Source organism: Ornithodoros turicata, chromosome 10 (genome assembly GCF_037126465.1).
Source record: "Ornithodoros turicata isolate Travis chromosome 10, ASM3712646v1, whole genome shotgun sequence".
Classification (NCBI taxonomy): Eukaryota; Metazoa; Arthropoda; class Arachnida; order Ixodida; family Argasidae; genus Ornithodoros; species Ornithodoros turicata.
Genome location: NC_088210.1, coordinates 9,825,552 through 9,844,976, shown reverse-complemented (window position 1 = coordinate 9,844,976; position 19,425 = coordinate 9,825,552). Strand labels below are relative to the sequence as shown.

Genomic DNA, 19,425 nt, shown 5'->3' with positions numbered 1-19,425 from the left:
AAAGATAAAATCCTAGTGTGGCGTGGAACGAGAACAGTAAGGCTTCTAGTAGATGATACAGGATGTAGAGGTCGTACCAAAGTAGAATAGTATAATCAAGTAGAGAAAATTTTGCGAGTTCCCAATGAGCCGAATTCCATGGGGTGCAACCGTTTTAGCATATTTCGAGTCATGCGGTACTCATGGGCGTACCGATATGGGGGCAAGACGGGGCCCTGTTCCTTCCGCAGCTCCAGGATCGCTTGTGAAAATTGTGGGCTCTTTAGTCATAGATCGTAATGATTATTCTCAGATGCCATAATTGGAGCATCTCAACACCCCCACAGCCCGCAACGTCCGCCTAAAAAAAAGAGGTGGGGGGCGGGGGGGGGGGGTTGCCCCAGTGGAAGCACTCCCCCCCCTAGAAAAATATCCTGGGAACGCCCATAGCGGAACTGCATCGAGCATATGTCACTTTACTACAGTCTTTTACTCTTAAAAATGAACTTCAACACATAGTACGCTCCTAGCCAACCATCATGCCGAATGACATTGTTCTCTCCCTTGATTTCTTGAAAACAGGAGGCATACGCCTTTTTGTGACACTTATGCAGAAATGTTACAAAAAGGCGTACGCCCCGCGCATTTGCACAGATCAAGAGCGATACAGGTGTCACTCTGTACGATGGGTGGCCTCCAGCGTGCTATATGTGGTGAAGCTTTGTTTTAAGAGTGACGCAGAATTTTCCTAATGTACCAATCCTATAACTTGATCTTTCCCCCCTTTCCCCCCCGTGGCGCGAGGAACCTCCGACGCCCCATGCTGGCACGACGTCTCCTGCACGGTACAGTTTATATACGTCGCAGTTTGTATACGCATCGATCTACGCGGGGCGAGTTTTAATTAAGTTCAAAAGATCGCGCCCCGGCGAATAGAGAATGCCCGTCACGTGACAGTCGTGGCGCCATTGGCTGCCGTTTAGAGGCCAACGCTTGGCATGGAGCGTTGGCGGCGAAGGATGCGTCCTTGGCCAGCCACTTTCATTTTTACGCTTCCGGCGGCGGCGGCGGCAGCGGCAGCGGCAGCGCACGCTGGCAGGCAACGCACGCTCATTACGGAACTCGCCGCTTGACCGCCTGCGAGAAACGGAGAAATCCCGGGAGGGGGGGGGGGAGGGGGGTGACCAACACTATTGTTGAAACAATTATTAGAGAGCGACGCTCTGCCGTGCTGAAAAAAAAATAGAGCCTTGGCCAAAGATAAGCGCCAACGAGCGCTGTTTATCAGACTACCTCCTCGTCTTTTCTGCGCACTGAACATTTTAATTGACGCACGAAGGACCATGCAGCGTTGGGGAGATTACTTTTATTTAGTAATGAGGTTACCATTACTCATTGTGGTTTTTTGTAAAGTCGTACGCGTTATATACTGTACGCGCCGCTTTTTCATGCTTTGCAATGCGTGAATAATGCCATTATTTTTATGAAGTAAGGACATTACTTTGGCATCACGTTCCTCCTAGAAGTCTCGAATAGCCTAGTCAGACGGCAACTTAAGGCCGTTAGCGGAACGGCCGTAACTGCACCTGTATAGCCCAACCGACATTTCGAATGAAATCGTTCTCTGCCCCGATTTTTTGAAAACAAGATGCCTACGCCTTTTTGGTGACAATTATGCAGTTCATAATTGCCACAAAAAAGGCGTACGCCTCCTGTTAAAAAAAAATCAAGGGAGAGAACGATGTAATTCGAAATGGTGGTTGGGCTATACAGGTGCAGTTACGGCCGTTCTGCCAACGGCCTTGAATTCGCCGTCTGACCAGAGTATTACACAGCCCCATGTCATGTTTGCAGCATATACAGTAAAGAGACGCGATTATATAGTCTTTCGCTTCGTTGCGCAATACTTGTGATATCAATTAGAGCTTCTATAAGATCGCTGCATACGAATGATTTTGTCGAGGGATGGCTGTATGCTAATCTAATATAATCTATCTAATCTTCATTATCATTAACTTATTTGTTGTTGTTGTTGTAATCTAAATGAGCAACCATAGATGAGATTAAATGCAGCGTAGAAGGACCTGGCGTTGAAAGACTTCACTTTTGCTCTGTCCTCCTTCTTGGGGACCTGGTTGTTCCAGGCGCAGCTTGTAAGTGCTGGCTTTAGACAAAGCCTGGATTTTCGACCCAAGCAACAACAGTACACATACGCGTCACGCTACCAAAATGTAATGAACCAACTGCCAAAAACGTTCAACGGCCGCCATTCAATAGAACGGCAATGACATTGCATTGCTCACTACTACTCCACAACATGCAACAACAACAACTTTATTTTGAGATGACGAAAGGGGAGTTTCATCTCCAGGGACGATACTCTATCCCATTGCTGGTGGGGATGTGGGGAATGTAATGCATGCACACAATGCATGTAATTCACAAACTGTAATGCATTCGCATTATCTAGTCATTACCGGGTAGTGCGTTACTTTGTAATGAATTACTCCCATCTCTGGGAACTCCCATCTGGGTTGGGATATCCACCTCCCTGGAATATTTCGGAAAATATTTGAATTGCCGCGTACAATGAACTCCAAACGATACAAAGTGTCGGTGCTGATGTTGCACTCCCTTGCCGAAGTCGGCCTCGCGTCACCACTTGCACGAAGACGACCGTAATCATGGGAAAAGAGAGGGGACATGGAACGACCTCAGACTATTTCAGATAGGCCCTAGTGTTTTCCTGTACACACTATAAGACAGAGCTTCATTGCATAACATACTCGAGGCACAGCGCTACACGAGCCCTAACAACTTTGCCATGGCCAAACATTGGCGTGTTGGAAGACATTGGCCATCAAGTCTGTCATGTCTTCCAATGATATCTTCTGATTGTTGAAAACAGGAGGTCGGGAATACTTTATTATATTTTGTCATTATGTGCCCTGGTATTATCTGGCCACGAGGACCTCATGTCAGAGCAAGAACTTGGACGTAGTACCATTACCCGCCTCATAATCTCATCATTTCATATACCATACTATAGCCAGAGCGCCCTACGGTACATCCGTACATTGAAAGACCCACATGAACCAGGAGAAGCCGATCGTGACCGTAGCAGAACATTGCAGACGCGGCAACAACGAGTTCTCGCTTTTGTGTGTTTCATTGAATCAATGACAGCAGTGCAGCGACCGGTGTCTCTTGAAGAAGGGCTCACCAAGACAAACCGGTTCATCGACACCAGTCAAGTTCGGTTCACGCGCTTTGCATACAGAACGAGGTGACGGTGAGATGCCTGCGTGCCTTCACGATTCAACGAAGCGCAAGGCGTTGCGATCAAATGAATCAATCTCTGTTCGGTCGAAGAGGTCCGGACACAGCCTGCGTCAAAACAGAGGAGGCGGGAGGGGCGACGACACTGGCTCGTGCTGTTGGCAACAATCGCAACAGACGCGTTGTGGCACCAGCTCCCGTGGCTCAGTGGTTAGCGTGCTGGCCATGTCACGTCGAGACTGGGAGGTACCCGGGTTCGAATCCCAGTGCCGGCTGTGCTGTCTGGGGTTTTTCCTGGGTTTCCCTCAGACGCTTTCAGACATATGTCGGCACAGTTCCCTTAGAAGTCGGCCCAGGACGCACATTCCCCCAGGGCGTGAGTCGTGACGTTGCCCACATACGTGAGGCCGACAACGGCAAGCCCTATCACCACCACCACCACCACCGCGTTGTTTGTACGCTGCACAGAAAACGAAACTGAAACGTTCACCTATTCCCCGTAAGACTCACGCTTAAAAATACATTACGCTTATAACTTCCGGGAGGGGGCAGACAATCGGAAGTGCTGCACAATGTTCCCAACGTCTGGACGACGCATCATCCATGCCCATATCCGGGTGGTGTCTGAGGCCTCTTTTAACCAGTTCCTGCGGACGATAAGCGTTGCCGCATCAAAGTACTTTCACCCGGCTACCGGAACGCGCCAAGAATAGCTCCTGGACAGAAGAACCATTTTCAAGAACGAAATGCATTGTGCGGTTCTTTTCAAGGTGAGAGCGTGTCGAGAGCGATGACCGACGCCCCCCTTTGTGCTTTCATCATGGTCCAAGGTGTTGGGGACGACAGCCGCCGCCGGAATGTTTACGGGGCTTTTGTTCCGGCTAAATTGGAGCCGCGCTTCGGGAGCACCTTCGCTCCGCTAATTCAGAGTGTCAATTTTGCGCCCTTTGGCTGCTGTTACGGTTCACAGAACTTCGGTTCGCGATGTCGAGGGGGTGATGTGAAAAAAAAAAAAAAGATTACGCGGGGTATAGGGTGGTAACAAAAAAATCAGGACCTGTTGCTCTGCATTCAGGGGCTGCACCGAAGCGAAAGCGCTAAAAACGAGAGGTCAGTCCTGTATCCGGAAGGTGATGTCCACGACTGTGCAAGTTGCGATTGCCTTGGATTGCCAAGTGGATAATGAAGCACGAGGCTGTTCTTAAGCGCACTGGATCGAGGAAGATGTGAAGATGCGCACCGCGTCTTGCCAACCGTCTCGTCCATTCCTGTTTTATCCGCGAGGTCATGTAACGTACGCACGCGACGCTCTGGTGGATGAACTTTTACGTACGACATCTTCACGTAGATCACAGCCAAGCACAAGTCTAGTAACAATAACAAATAAATCGTGACTATGACCTGGGGTGATTCACTACTGGAGAGCAGTACACTGCCCCCTTACACGCGAAACATTTGATGTGAGATACGAAAATGAAGTTAAAGTTATGTGCAAGTACAACAATCCAGCTCGCCTCCACTGGCTGCTCTGCGCTACGTCACAAAAAGGAAGGTGAAGAAAAAAAAATACATGAAACAAGCATCAATGGTCATTGAGGTACAGAGGAGGACTGTACAGCGTCTGGAGCAAAGCGGTAGACAAGAGGAACTCCAAGAACATCAGAAGATCTCGACGGTGTTGCACATGGCTCTGACATGGGTCAAGAATTGCGCCCAGGTCGAACGTCTGTCAGCTAGCAGAACTCAGCTGAGCACAGAGTTGCCGCCTCTTCGTTTCGTAGAGGTCACACTCTGCTAGGACAAGTCTAATAGCAATGCTCTGGTCCAGTCTGTATAGTTGGTAATGCATGTAGAAGGTGAAATCGCGCTTTGAAATCGAGACACTGTAGACCGCGCTTGTGTTGTCCTGCTTGGTGCCGTTTAAGGGAGGCTCCGGGACAGCTTGAAATTCTAATAAGGACGCGTAAATAAGTTTGGTACAATCTTCAGTAATGAAAACCAAAGTTAGTTTCGTGATTCGGGACTCGTTAGTTGCCGGTTAAAAGAGCAGGAAAGCTTATGTCGAAACCGAAACTCCTGAAGGCTCCCTCTCCAGCCTGCTGTACCCTGCGTGACGTCACAGGTAGTCTCGTGCGGCTGGTTACTTAGTTTTGTACACGCATTTGATTACTTCTGCGTGTGATATGGACGACGAGTCATCTGCTTCCTCGATTTCGCTGTAAAGTGCCAACACCACCTAGGTACAAAAAGCCGACTTGACGTAGCAATTAAGAGTCAGCCAATCATGATCGTGTTTTCAACGGCCGCAGCCAATCACGAACGTGCTTTCAACGGTCGTGGCCATGGAGAAGAACCACCGTCGTCTGCGAGTTGTGATTGAACGTCCCCGCGTACTAAATGGGAAATCTTCGAAATAAAGCGCAAAACGGTCTCAATCTTTCTCAAAAGTCATGTTCTGGAAAGCGTCTCGCACTTTTTGTCTAAATTATTTAGGCCTGCAGGTTCCCAGGTGAGCTGCAATCATTTGCGGGTTCTTGAACTCGCAGAACGGTGAACCGCAGTAGCAGACGAATTCTGACTATATATGTTCACGTAGAGAAGGAGGGAGAGGAGGCAATGCGCAGGCTTTCTCTATCTAGGTGGTGTTGAAAGTGCTCGCCACTGGTGGAACAGAATCTATACAGAAACTGTGTATTCACACGAGCGACATTCCCACAGAAGCGGAAGATGCGAAAAGCGTCATAGCTTTCTGCTGTCACGTGAGCGCGAGCGCTCAATGCTGTGTCTTCACGTACACTGCTAACCGTGGGGAAGATCCTGCTACACAGCCACAAGATATTCCGTAGCAGACGACAGGAAAACACGCTGACGGTGTCGCGCGTCTGCTAAGTGTCGTCTGCTAAATGCGTAGGACACCACTCCCCATATCCCGCACCGTGTGAATGCTCAACATAGCACGGGACGGAACTTGGGCTCTGTGAGCAGTGTTTTCGCTTTTTCTTCCACTAGAATATTCCGTGAGGATGTCGCTCGTGTGAATACACGGAAAGGCGCACGCGAAGAATACCGGCGCGGTGAAGCGCAGTGTTGCTGGACCGATCTTCCGTGCAGGAGCGCCGAATCACTCAAAGAAACATATTAGTTTTCTAATTATCTGTGTGCAATCCGGGGATGACACATTGTCTCCACTGAAACATCACACGGTATGGATTGATGTCACACTGTTACTTGAACACGTTTTTGGTGCGGAGTCTCCCTGTAAGTCTTGCGTCTTTATATCTCTCAATGCGATTCCACATTCCAGATACAACCCTATACACTCTACAAACAGAACTCCACCGCAGAGCACGCCGTGCTTCAACCAGTGCCACGATCGATAGGGTTATCGCTTCCGATTCCGAGTGAGAGGGGGGTGTACGCCATTTTCGTGTCAGTTATCAGACGTCCAAATCGACATAAAGAGGTATACGAAAAAAAATTATAATAATAAACATCCGAAATCCCGGAACCCTGGCTGAGAGATATCGAACAGGCCATTCGATTGCTAAAAATTGAAAACGCCGCGCAGGGTCGTTCGAAGCTCGGCGTTGTTGTTTCAAAAAAGACCAAAGACCGAGACGGCCGAGGGATCGGATGTCAGGTTTCGCAGTTTGAGACTGCAGTAGGTGTCGCTCACTACCGTACCGCTGTACCGGAGAGTGAACTGCGTGACCAAAGACAACGCTGATATTATCTATGTCCGGCGGCACACCGCACTCGTTGAAGCATTAAACCGCAGCCTGTGTATCAGGGACTTCACAGGGCGAGGAAGATTTGTGGGCAGACGACACGATAGCGTCGGTCCATCAATGCTGGAGGCACTGGGTTGGGATGTCGCGTCGCCACGGTTGGGTGGTCAAAAGAAGAAGGTCAGTAGCGGAGGAATGATCGCCGGAAAGATAACAAAAAAAAGAAAAAAAAAAGAAAAACGTGGTCGTTTACGTATGTGGTTCCAGCTTATACCAGCCACGGAGTAACTTTCTACTGAAGTGGAACGTCGTTTTTGATCACGTGTTGCCTTTTGCGAGGATATGACTTGAGTGTGTTTCGCAAAATTCGAGGCGCATGGAACGCTGTAGTAAATTTAAGACCCCCTCCCGTCTTAGAACAGTGGTGGTGGTGGATGGTGAATGGGCTCGCCGTCGTCGGCCTCACAGAGGTGGGCAACGTCACGACTGACGCCCTGGGGGAATGTGCGTCCTGGGCCGACTTCTAAGGGAACTGTACTTCACCACATAGCACGCTGAATGCCAATCATTGCATAGAATAATACCGTTTACCACCACATCCGGTTTGTGGAAAGCATGGGGCGCACATAGATATAAACAAAAATATATAAATACTAAACGTACATATAACTAAATGTTGTGAGGCTCGATAAACAACAACAACAACAACTTTATTTTTAAGACAACGAATGGAGTTTCAGCGCCAGAGGCCATACGCTACCCCATTGCTGGTGCGGATGTGGGGAATTAAATAATTAGCCCCTTCACAATACAGATCGAAGTCCTATGGTGTCCAAAAATGTCAAAAGATCTCTGAGAGCACAGTGTTGGTGGGCTGGATTTGACAAGGAACCAAGCAATGCTGAAAGAGAGACGGGACGAGAATCACCTTCGAGTTGACCTTCCTAACTCCAGTCGCCCATTAAATCTGCATAGCATCTAAGAGAGCCCATATCATCTTTAACAATATGAAGAAACGACACCCCTCAAAGACTATACGAACTCCAATCCGATATTCTAATACATGTTCACAACATGTTCGTCGCGCATAACCTGCTGTTGGCGTCACAACCATATCTCACTTTCTACCGGTTAAGGACGTCGTCTCTCCTGACGCACGCATACAACGACGCTGGTGAAACCACGCTGTTCGCATATCTCTCGCAGCCCCTGAAGCGCGCCGTCAAAACAAGCAGAAATCCCCCGTGACAGCGCATTTCATCTTGTCAACAAATGACGCGGATGTGATGCGAGCGTGGATTTCCGCGTGTCACGGTGTTGAGCTCGCAATTGGGGAATAAGGCCGGTGCAGACCCCCTCCCGTGAGAGAATGACATCACCGAATTCCAATCAATAGGCGTCCCCTATGACGTCATGGCGGCCGAGAGTGAGTCAAGGCCGCGTCATGGTCAGCGGAGTGCACAGCTCGGCCTAATCCCACCACCGTAATGGACCGGCCATCAATGCGAAATCGGATCCACGCGCTGATTACTCCTCCGTGGTATAGGGGCTGTGTTTAATCGTCTTTGAAGGCTCCTTTCGATGATCATGATGATCTACTACGAAAGGACAATACACGAGACAAGTGGGGAGACAACACACAGACAGTTCTCATTACATAGCGCAAGTTTAATGGACACAACAAGAAGCCATTTTTTTTTGTGTTTTGTCCCTCTCCTTGTCTCGAGTACCGTACTTTTGTGGTCATTCATCGGCTTGTCAACACCCTATACAGCGCCTTTCAATTCTGTTTACATTGTGTTTACATCCATAGCAACATAAATAAATAAATTATTAATAAAAATTAATTTTCCTGTATCTCTACACGCTTAAAAATGAACTTCACCGCATAGCACGCTCCTAGCCAACCATAATCTCGAATGATATCGTTATCTGCCCTGATTTGTTGAAAACGGGAGGCGTACGCCTTTTTTGTGACACTTATGCGGTTCATAATTGTCACAAAAAGGGCGTACGCCTCCCGTTTTCAACCAATCAGGTCAGATAACGATATCATTCGAGATTATGGTTGCCTAGCTTCGCACTCTTAAAAATGAACTTCACCACATAGCACTCTCCTAGCCAACCATCATCCCGAATGACAACGTTCTCGCCCCTGATTTGTTGAAAACGGGAGGAGGAGCCTATTTTGTGCCGTGCATAATGGCCACAAAATAGGCTCCTCCTCCGGTTTTCAGCAAATCAGGGGCGAGAACGTTGTCATTCGGGATGATGGTTGGCCAGGAGCGTGCTATGAGGTGAAGTTCATTTTTAAGAGTGTATGCGGTGAAGTTCATTTTTAAGAGTGTACGGAAGACAGCAACAAATACGTGATGACAGTGTCGCGGTGTGTACCACCGTGTAAGCATGTGCTACTTGCTATTGCTTGTATCATACCCCTCCCTATTGCACGTGACTTGGTAAATGTGTGTATGCGGACGTGTGTGTGTATGTGTGTCTACAGAGGGGAAACCTGTAGTTCATCCTGTAGCCGTGCTGTCGCCAGGAAACCCATAATTGACCGAAGGAATCGATGGTGCGCGGGATTACTGCAAGGTCCATTGACTTTAGACAAAGCGAACGTCCCAGTATCAGTGGCTTCTAGCTAGTACTTAAGGGTGTGTTGTTCCATTCCTATAAGACAGTTTCACACAGTTTTCAACATCCATATAGAAGCGAGTTCTCGCAAATATCTTCTCAAAAGATGTCGTACTGACTCTTACGTTTGACACGATTTCTTCTTGCACGGAAATTAGATTGTTCTACAAAATTACGCGATGGTTTTCCTCGTGACATATATTGGGCATCACCTCTTCTTGGGGTGTGCCTCTCTTTCGCGTGTTACGAGTTTTACCAAGTTTATTGAACGGTGGTCCACCCGTCAATACCTGTTCATTGCTGAAGTGCCATTGTTGAAAGGTGCGCTTCCGCAAGTATAGCGTCACACTTACGCTTTACAGGTTTCTTTGGCGTTTCATCGAAACGTTTCATAAAAAATGACGTTTCATATTTTTTCTTTCAGCGAGTGAGGCAGTAGGAGCAACTACTGGGCAGCCATGGGTGGCGGCCACCCGTTCGGAGCGCTAGTCACCCTATTCGTTCTTTGTTACTTTCTGCCAACGCTACTCTCAGGTGAGCCGACATTCCTCAAGTATAATGTGCGAGAGATAAATAGGGTGAGATACGAATTCACTCACTAAAGGCAACGGTTTGAGTTGAAGGAACACTACAATGCGAACATTTCCCTTCGCGGAACTAAAGACGCCGTTACCTTGGTACTAGCACAAAAGGAACGGGATGATTTATGATCGATAGAAAACACACCCACATACCCACAATCTACACTTTCCCCTTCCTCTCCTCCTCAAGAAGGCCGAGAATTGGGTGAGGGCTTCCATTGGTCTAATCAAATGATTTGTCCAATCATCGATGGAGATCGCTTGAGGAGACCATGCAATCCGAGGCCTCTCCGCATTGGCGCGCCCCTCTTGGAAACGAGTGGGAGAGGGCAAACATAGATTGTGTGTGTGTGTGTGTGTGTTTTTTTCTATCGATCATAAGTCACAAACGACGCTACGGATAATTCTCGTTCCTTTTGTGTTTCTGTCAAGGTAACAGTAACCGCAAGATGTTTTTGAAGTGGCCGTTTAATAGTGCAAGATGAACAGTCTTGAAACAGAACTTCCCCACATGACATAAGGTCAGCCATCGCATGGTTGGTGCATGGGGCGTTCGCCTTTTTGTGACGGCTAATATAAGTACATAAAGGTGTCACAAGAAAACGTACGCCTCTCGTTTTCAACAAATTATAGGGAAGCGAGCGGTGCCATTCGGGATGATGGTTGGCTAGGACCGTGTTATGCGGTGAAGTTCTATCTCAAGGATCGAATGTGTTGTTGATCGCATCCGCGCATGAAATAATGTTGTGACGTTTCACGTTTCAATTCGTGCCTGCAGCCGAATGGTATTAGATTGGGACCTTCTCTTTCTGGTATGGGAGGAATGAGAAAGGTGTGTCTCATGTTGGCACATGATGTTGTCAACGGTTAACAACAACTGACAACAACAATTAAAAATCATATTTTAATACCGACTCCGTCAACAAAGATATCAGTGCTAACCATTACCTTCTTTTTCATGCTATTCACTACCATTATTATCACCACACCAGCTGTTTCTTAATTCTCGCTCTCTTTCTCTCTCAAACACTTTCACTTTCACTTTTTCGACTACGCCAAAAAAAAAAAGAAAGAAAGAAAAAAGAAAGCATGAAGAAAGGGTGCAGTGACAGACGAACAACATGAAAACGATAAATAATTGCAAGACATGACTTCATACGTATGGCTAAGAAGATTAAGTGATGTCTCAAGAGGTACATTTTATGCTCAGAACGTACAGCCTAATTCCCAAATTAATGTCGTGAATGATAAGGTTCTATTTTATTTTTTCTTCTCCTTTTGGCAAGAGGTAGATCGGAGTATGATCGCTTGCTATGTCTTCGGGTAAGGAGCAGTCTTAGAGCCACGCACCTGGGCATCTCATTACTCAGTGCACGCTCGGCCTTCGCGGTGACCTCCAGCATCTTCACTCAGCCCAGCTGAATACCAGAGGACGGCGCCATTTACAAAAAAAGTCATTATTATGTTACGGGTCAGTCACGGTGCCACACAGGATGACGATGACAATACGGTATACGGCCGTTAGTAAAGGGTCCACATTTTGTCCACATCAACCCGGCCGCGCTGGCTCCCGTTGCGTGCACTCTCAAAGCATAACTCCGCCGCACAGCACACTCCTAGCCAACCATCGTGCCGAATGACATCCTTCTTTATCACGATTTTTGCAACACGAGTTGGCGCACGCCTTTTTGTGGCAGACTCTGAACACAGAACTTCACCGCTAAGCACGCTTTGCGCCAACCATTGCCGTGCATGATAGGGTTATCGCTTCTGATTCGAAGAGAGAGAGAGGGGCGTACGCTTTTTTTGCGTCAATTTGTATATATGATAATTGACACAAAAAGGCGTACATCCCTCTCTCTTCGAATCAGAAGCGATAACCCTATCATTCACTCTTAAAAATTAACTTATTAACCCATAGCCAACCATCATCTCGGATGATATCATTATCTGCCCTGATTTGTTGAAAAAGGGAGGCGTACGCCTTTTTTGTGACATTTATGAAGAGCATAAGTGCCACAAAAAGGCGTACGGGTGCCATTTTCAACAAATCATGGGAGATAACGACATCATCCGAGATGGTGGTTGGCTAGGAGCGTGCTATGGGGAGAAGTTCATTTTTAAGAGAGTTCGTGGGAAAAGTTGGCGGAGAGCGTGCAATGCTATTATATAAAGAAAATTTATTACATTAACCTGATGATATGTACAGTGCAAGCAGTAAATAACAGTGGCAGTGCAATGCTATTACACTCTCTAAAAACAGAGGAGGGGGTGATGGCAGGATAGGCTCGCCTTCACCTTCACTGCATAGCACGCTCATAGCCAACCATCATTCCGATTGACAACGTTCTCTCCCTTGATTTGATGAAAACGATGGGGGGGGGGGAGGGGGGGGGCGGACGCCACAGGAATGGCGCACGCTCACCGTTCTAAGTAAATCAGGGGAAAGAACGAAGTCACTCGAGGTGATGGTTGGCTAAGAGTGGCTATGGCTATGTAGTAAAGTTCTGCGTTTTCAGAGAGTATCATTCGGAATTACGGTTCCCTCCTGACGGTGTCGTGCGACGCTTTTATGCTTTAACAGTGCACTGAGCTTTAGCACTGGTTCTCGACGGGTGTATTCCTTGCTTAAAGGGCGACGTTGCAATGATTGAAAAAAAAAAAAAGTTGGTGAGCGTCATACCGAACACGAACCACACCCTGGATACCGAATACAACGTTCGCGTTCATTTTGCTCTCGTAATTAATTGGGAAATGATGACAAAAGCAAACCGAAACCGAAATGCGAAAAGCAGAAAACAGAGCTCCATGCTATACCGTGACGTCACGCAGCATTGTCGTCTGCTTCGCAACCTGCATTCTCTCTTGCCGGATGGCGGGTGATGTCAGCAGTGTGTTGCTTTCCGTGCCCTCTCTCATCACAGAGGCGAAGCGTTCCCTTCGTAATAAATTCGTTCGAATAAAATCTGCGCAGTTCTGCAACGAGATATTTCGTACACATGTTCCGGACACCCCAAAGGTTACGTATACACGACAACCTTTGTGGTGATTTCGCTGCGGAGTCTCACTTTAAGCAACCAGTCTTATAATAGAGGGGTGATGTTGCAGCGAGACGCACACATTTTAAACACACGACGATCACGGTACCGAAAGCTTGATGCATATCACTCATGATATCCCCTGGAGACATCACTTGGAAATAAAGTCCTGCAGTGGATGATGCCTAAGTGATAATTTTCTTGCGGCGGGTTGTGGTTATTCGGAATTAATTTATTCGATGTCTCTCTCTCTACGTGCCTTCTTCTCAACTTTATGATTCTATACTACCACGCAACTTTCTCACGTAGCGCGATTTGAATAGACAGTAACTCTTGTATAAAAATTATGCGTAATAATTCAGGATATCTCCTTTCGTCTAGAAACAGAAGTTCACGGCAGAACACGTTCGGAGCCAACCATAATTTCGGATTATATTTTTCTCCTCTCTTAGTTGGCGGAAAATGGGAGGTCGTTTTCCGACACGTTTTTCTTTTTTGTGAATCGTCACAAAAAGGCACCTCGGAGGAGGAGTGACCATATGACACACAACGTTTTAGAACAGGGAACACAAGCGCCGATTATGGGTGTGCATGGTATTTATTGGAAATAACGTAGGACGCCAAAAAGCTGGCTTTCGTCACGTCTTTTAACTTGTGTTAGAGCCGCGAAGCAACTCTGGCTATGAGCGGTCAACAGACGAGGACAGATGGAGAGAGGACAGCAGGAAGGAGTGGGGGACAGAGGGGGTTAGTATGCGTCCTGGGCCGACTTCCGGGGGAAATGTGCCGACATTCGCTAACCACTACCCTAACCACTACTCCACGGGAGCCGTTCTTTTTCTTTTCTTTTTTTTCAACGTTTATTATGAAACAGAACAGAAAAAGAAAGAAAAAAAAGAAAAGAAAGAAGAAAGTTCTTGTGACGCACCCGTGGAGGTCGCTGGCGAGGTGTGTTAGCTTAGCTCAGTTGGTAGAGCCCTGGACCGGTAATCCAGAAGAGGTGGGTTCGAGTCCTACAGCTGGCTAACCTTTTCAGTGACTTCCTTCTTTGATCAAGTTTCTGTCTCGCGGCACCAAGTACCGCAAAAGGAGCGCAATACTTTTACAAAAGGCGATTTCTAGATGCCCTTATTTCTTTTTGTTTCGTAAGCCTCAGTCTTTAGCGTAGCGTCGCCGCAAGCGATGAACGCAAGATCTGCGCTATGAGAACCCTATTCTGTGAGCCTATGTGCGGAAAGAGGCCGTTGCGGCCACTACAGCGGCTGCGTTTTAGGTCCCCTATTCTAGAAAATTTCGTTTAATTTCATTTATTTACCCGAAATCTCCAAAGGCTGTGCCGTGTGTGGCCTACAGCAAATTACGTCGTGAAGTTCTTGTAAGGTGCCAACGAGGAGGACGAGAGGGTGGGGTCACGAGGAAGAAAGCAGAGGACACAGTTTTTGGACTATTGGGTTCCTTCGAGAAGGAACGTTACAGTTCTGTTTTTCAAAATCTGGGAACCTTGCTAGTCTCTCAAAAACGAAAAAGTCGTTCAATGTATTCTTTTGTCGTCCAGCGATCCTCCGCAGTCAAAGTATTGGGTCTCGTTACGTAAGAGTGTCGGCGGCATCCGGCACATGACTCAACCTTTTAGCATCGTGCATCAAGGTTATAAGCAGCAATTTCCTCACTTCTTCATGGAATTACTGTGATGGGTGGAATTTTCGCACTTCCTTCTTAATCACATATATTTTTAGACAGTTATACGGAAGTGGATGTAACAGTCTGCGATTGTCTTCTTTTAAAAGGACGCGTTTCTAAGGTGCGCGTGCAAGCGTCATTGAGACAAGGACTGCAATCGTGGGTGAGGGGGGCAGCCTTCTCGACGTTGCACTATAAGCCTGGATGTTTGCAGTGCATTTGAGGCAGAGCCGCTTCCGAGGCCGAATTCGGAGTGTCAGTGAAGCGGCGCATCTCCACCCCATCTCCCCAGAAGCGACCTCGCAAAGATTTGCACAATAGCCAGAAGAACAATTAGACGCAGCAACATACACATGTGCGCTCCAACGTCAGCTGCGTACACACATATATATATATATATACAGTGAACCCTCGTTATTATGACCATGGTCGTTCCCGAAAATTTTGGTCATAATGCGGAATTGTCATATTAACGGGGTGGGGGATTTGCAGAGGTTTCACTGCGTTGTTTCCCAGGGGTATGGCCGTAAAGCGCGTATGTCAGATTATCGGGGGTCATATTAACGAGGGTTCACTGTACAGTGTGTTTTATATTAAATCCTTTACGGATTTTTTTATAAAAAAAAAGCTTCGAGAACAACATCGATGTGGTTTTTGCAGCTGAGTTCTACACGGTCAGGCAGACATCGTCTCGAACAAAGTATGAAACTACAAACAGGAGTGATTATCTAAAATTAATTAATTAAGTCCTCGATTAAGGGATTTCGGGCAAATGCGACATAGGAGAATGTGATACTATCCCATAAGAGGACAATCGCAGTGTAGGAATCCAGACGACTCCAGGACGCAAATGACGACAAACAACGAACCACCGCACTTTGAACCAAGTACTACCAACTTGGTTCGTGGTTTGCCCTTGCTCAATTCTGAGGAATTGAGGAATGAATGTCCTTGCTAAATTCCCACTCATATATAGACTTGGCAACACCATTCCATTCTGTTAATTCCATCATAAAAGGAACGGGACCGGCAACCGTACCGACTAGCCCAGCAATGCTAGAGGAGATTGACATTACCCAGCACAAAAAAACAAAAAGCAAAAAACCCCAACACCACCACCACCAACAACAAACAAAACAAAACAGACAAGGTTATTTTGCCCTTGACCATTTGCAGGTGCGGTGCGTGTGTGCAAAGGGCGCGCGGGCAGAAACCCGAAACTAAAACTAAGACCGGGACACGCAAACCATTCCATTCCAATTCCATTCCCATTCTATTCCTACACTCTTAGAAATGAGTGGTGGTGGTGTGGTGGTGGAAGCTGTCCTACACTCTTAGAAATGAACTTCACCACATAGCACGCTCCTAGCCAACCATCATCCCGAATGGCAACGTTCTCGCCCCTGATTTGTTGAAAGCGGGAGGAGGAGCCTATTCTGTGCCGTACATAATGGCCACAAAATAGGCTCCGCTGGTCTGAAGTTCATTTCTAAGAGTGTAGGACAGTTTCCATCATTCCATTCCATTCCGGGCTCTGATAAATCTGGAATGATTCCGGAATCATTCCAACTCCGGGGTGGCAACTCCGCAACCCTGATGTATAGTATTATATTATTCGACATTCACCCCAATACCTCACCGTATTATCTCATACACTCTAGAAACAGAACTTCACCGCTTAGCACGCTGTGCACCAACCACTGCCACGAATGATAGTGTTATCGCTTGGGATTCGAGGAGAGAAGGGGGCGTACGCCTTTTTGTGGCAATTTGGATATATGATAATTGCCACAAAAAGGCGTACGCCCTCCTCTCTCCTCGAAACAGAAGCGGTAACCCTATCATTCGTGGCAGTGGTTGGGGCACAGCGTGCTATGCGGTGAAGTTCTGTTTTTAGAGTGTACTAACCGGTGTGGTCTGGGGTATAGCGAGCCACAAATGATGTGGCAAATTTCCTCAGTCATTCTTGCTTGTCCTCCTCATGCACACTCTTAGAAATGAACTTCTCCGCATGGCACGCTCCTAGCCAACCATCATCTCTAATGACATCGTTCTTTCCCCTGATTTGCTGGGAACGGGAGGCATACGCCATTTTTGTGACAATTATGAACTGCATTCGCGTCACAAAACAGGCATACGTCTCCCGTTTTCAACAAATCAGGGGAAAGAACGATGTCATTCGAGATGATGGTTGGCTAGGAGCATGCTATGCGGTGAAGTTCATTTCTAAGAGTGTAACTATTTTTGATCGATCTCGTTCGACCAATTTCATCCCAACAGACTCACACAAGCTCGATCACCAAGCAACCGCTGTCAACGTCGTCTATACACTCTAAACACAGAACTTTCCATTGTCACGCGAATGATAGGGTTATCCACAGGGATATGATAGGGCTTCTGATTGGAAGAAATAGGAGGCGTACGTCTTTTTGTGTCGGTTATCCTATATCTAAATTGACACAAAAGGCGTATGTCCCCGGTCATTCATTCATTAACACAATTAGCATCACGAAAGTCGCCCAAAACCTGCCGGACTTTTCTCATACGGAGAGCCACCCAACGTTTCACAACGTTGTCCCATCGAATGGCCTTCCGCCTGCAGACTTTCGGTTTTCAGAAGACTCTCACTCGTATACCTAGCTATTTTTTTAACGTCTTTCAGTTTCCTGTTGAACCGAGTAAATCATAGGAGAGAGACGACAACGAGTAAAGAAGTCGACGACCTCCTCCGGAACAATGAGGCGATGGCCAATATCTCAAGGTTGACTGGGACGAAACGAGCTGCTTTGTTTCGCAACTGGACAGCCGTTCGACGCCTGTGTTCAGTGGAGCGGGGAGAGGATAATAACAGTATGGGAAAAGTTCAAAGACCGGACACTTTTGAAGCTCACGTTCCGGATTACATCGTAAATTCCTCTTTGCTTCCGTCGCCAGTCATAACTTCATGAGCGATCGCTCACTGAAAGGAATAATTTTCTCTGACTGATGAGCGCATATAGAAGCCTTAGCGACAGTTATTTTGCAGTTACATTTTTTTTCTTCTTCTTGCGTACCCTGGTCTTCCGGTTTTTCGTGCTCGCCGTATATGACGTGCGTGTGGCTATACGACTGATAGAAGCGAAAGCCTCGCGGCTTGGTAGCCGCCGCCGATCTTTCGAATACGAGACTTGTCTTCAAGGACAGGTTGTTCCTCTGCTGCACTCTAATAAAAAAAAAAAAAAGGTGTGTGAAGAGGTGGTAAACTTCTATAGTTACCACCAACACTCTTAAAAATGAACTTCACCACATTGCATGCACCTAGCCTACCATCATCCCGAATGACATCATCCTTTCCCCTGATTTGTTGAAAACAGGAGGCGTACGTCTTTTTGTGACACTTATGCGGAAAGGTTAATTGCCACAAAAAGGCGTGCGCCCTGCGGTTTCTACGAATCAAGAGTGATAGAGGTATCGCTGTGTACAATGGTTGGCCTTCAGCGCGCTATGTGGTGAAGCTTTGTTTTAAGAGTGTAGGTCACCATAGCGTCTGATAAAGGGTGTAAAAGGGTGGTAAAAGCAATTATCATATACCCGAATTGCTAAAAAAGGCGTACGCCCCCCCCTCGATCGCCGCATCAGAAGTGGTAACCCTATCATTTGTAGGTAGCAGGTACACTCTTAAAAATGAACTTCACCACATAGCACGCTCCCAGCCAACCATCACCCCGAATGACAACGTTCTTGCCCCTGATTTGTTGAAAACGGGAGGAGGAGCCTATTTTGTGCCGTGCATAAGGAGCACAAAATAGGCTCCTCCTCCCGTTTTCAACAAATCTAGGGCGAGAACGTTGTCATTCGGGGTGATGGGTGGCTGGGAGCGTGCTATGTGGTGAAGTTCATTTTTAAGAGTGTAGAACTTTGCAACCTTTTAGGCACACAATATGCGACAAATATTAACTCCTAAAAGGTGTAACTCCTCCACCCCTTTTTCTAAGAGTGCTCTGCTGGGCGCAGTCATCATGATTGGTAAACGTGGGGTTAGAATATCGCCCTTTTGGTGATGAAACACTCCAATCGTCAACCGCATGGGTGGCTACACCAGTGATTTATCCAGACCCCCCCTCCCCGTACACCCCCCAAATGTTCAGTGACGCCCCTCTAACTTTTCCGCCTGCGTACCCCGGGTGCCGTTGCGATTTCACCTTTAGACAATGTCGGTCGTGATATGTTAAGCTATAATGACATAATTATAATAATGACCCCCCCCCCCCGAATTTTTTCCAACACCGCTCCGTGGTTGGGATTCTGGATAAACCACTGAGCTACACTCTTAGAAAAAAAGGGTGGAGCAGCTACACCTTTTGGGCGGTAATAGTTGGTTGTAGTTGGCGGTAAACTTTTGGTAAAGGTTGAAAAGTTCTACCTGCTACCTCACCTTAAAAACAGAACTTCACCGCATAGCACGCTCTGCGCCAACCACTGCATCGAATGACTGGGTTATCGCTTCTGATTCGGTGAGCGAGG

The 19,425-nt window shown here is 47.1% G+C and overlaps 1 protein-coding gene across 2 annotated transcripts in view; it reads left to right on the top strand.

Annotated features, from left to right (window-relative positions):
* The window catches only part of LOC135370168 (mucin-2-like), a 72,980-nt gene that overhangs the window by 20,649 nt on the left and 32,906 nt on the right, over positions 1 to 19,425 (top strand). For both annotated transcript variants that reach the window (XM_064603869.1, XM_064603868.1), the window contains exon 2: positions 10,048 to 10,157. In XM_064603869.1, the coding sequence (XP_064459939.1) occupies positions 10,082 to 10,157 (76 nt within the window). In that variant the 5' untranslated portion in view covers positions 10,048 to 10,081. The remainder of the gene's footprint in view (positions 1 to 10,047; positions 10,158 to 19,425) is intronic.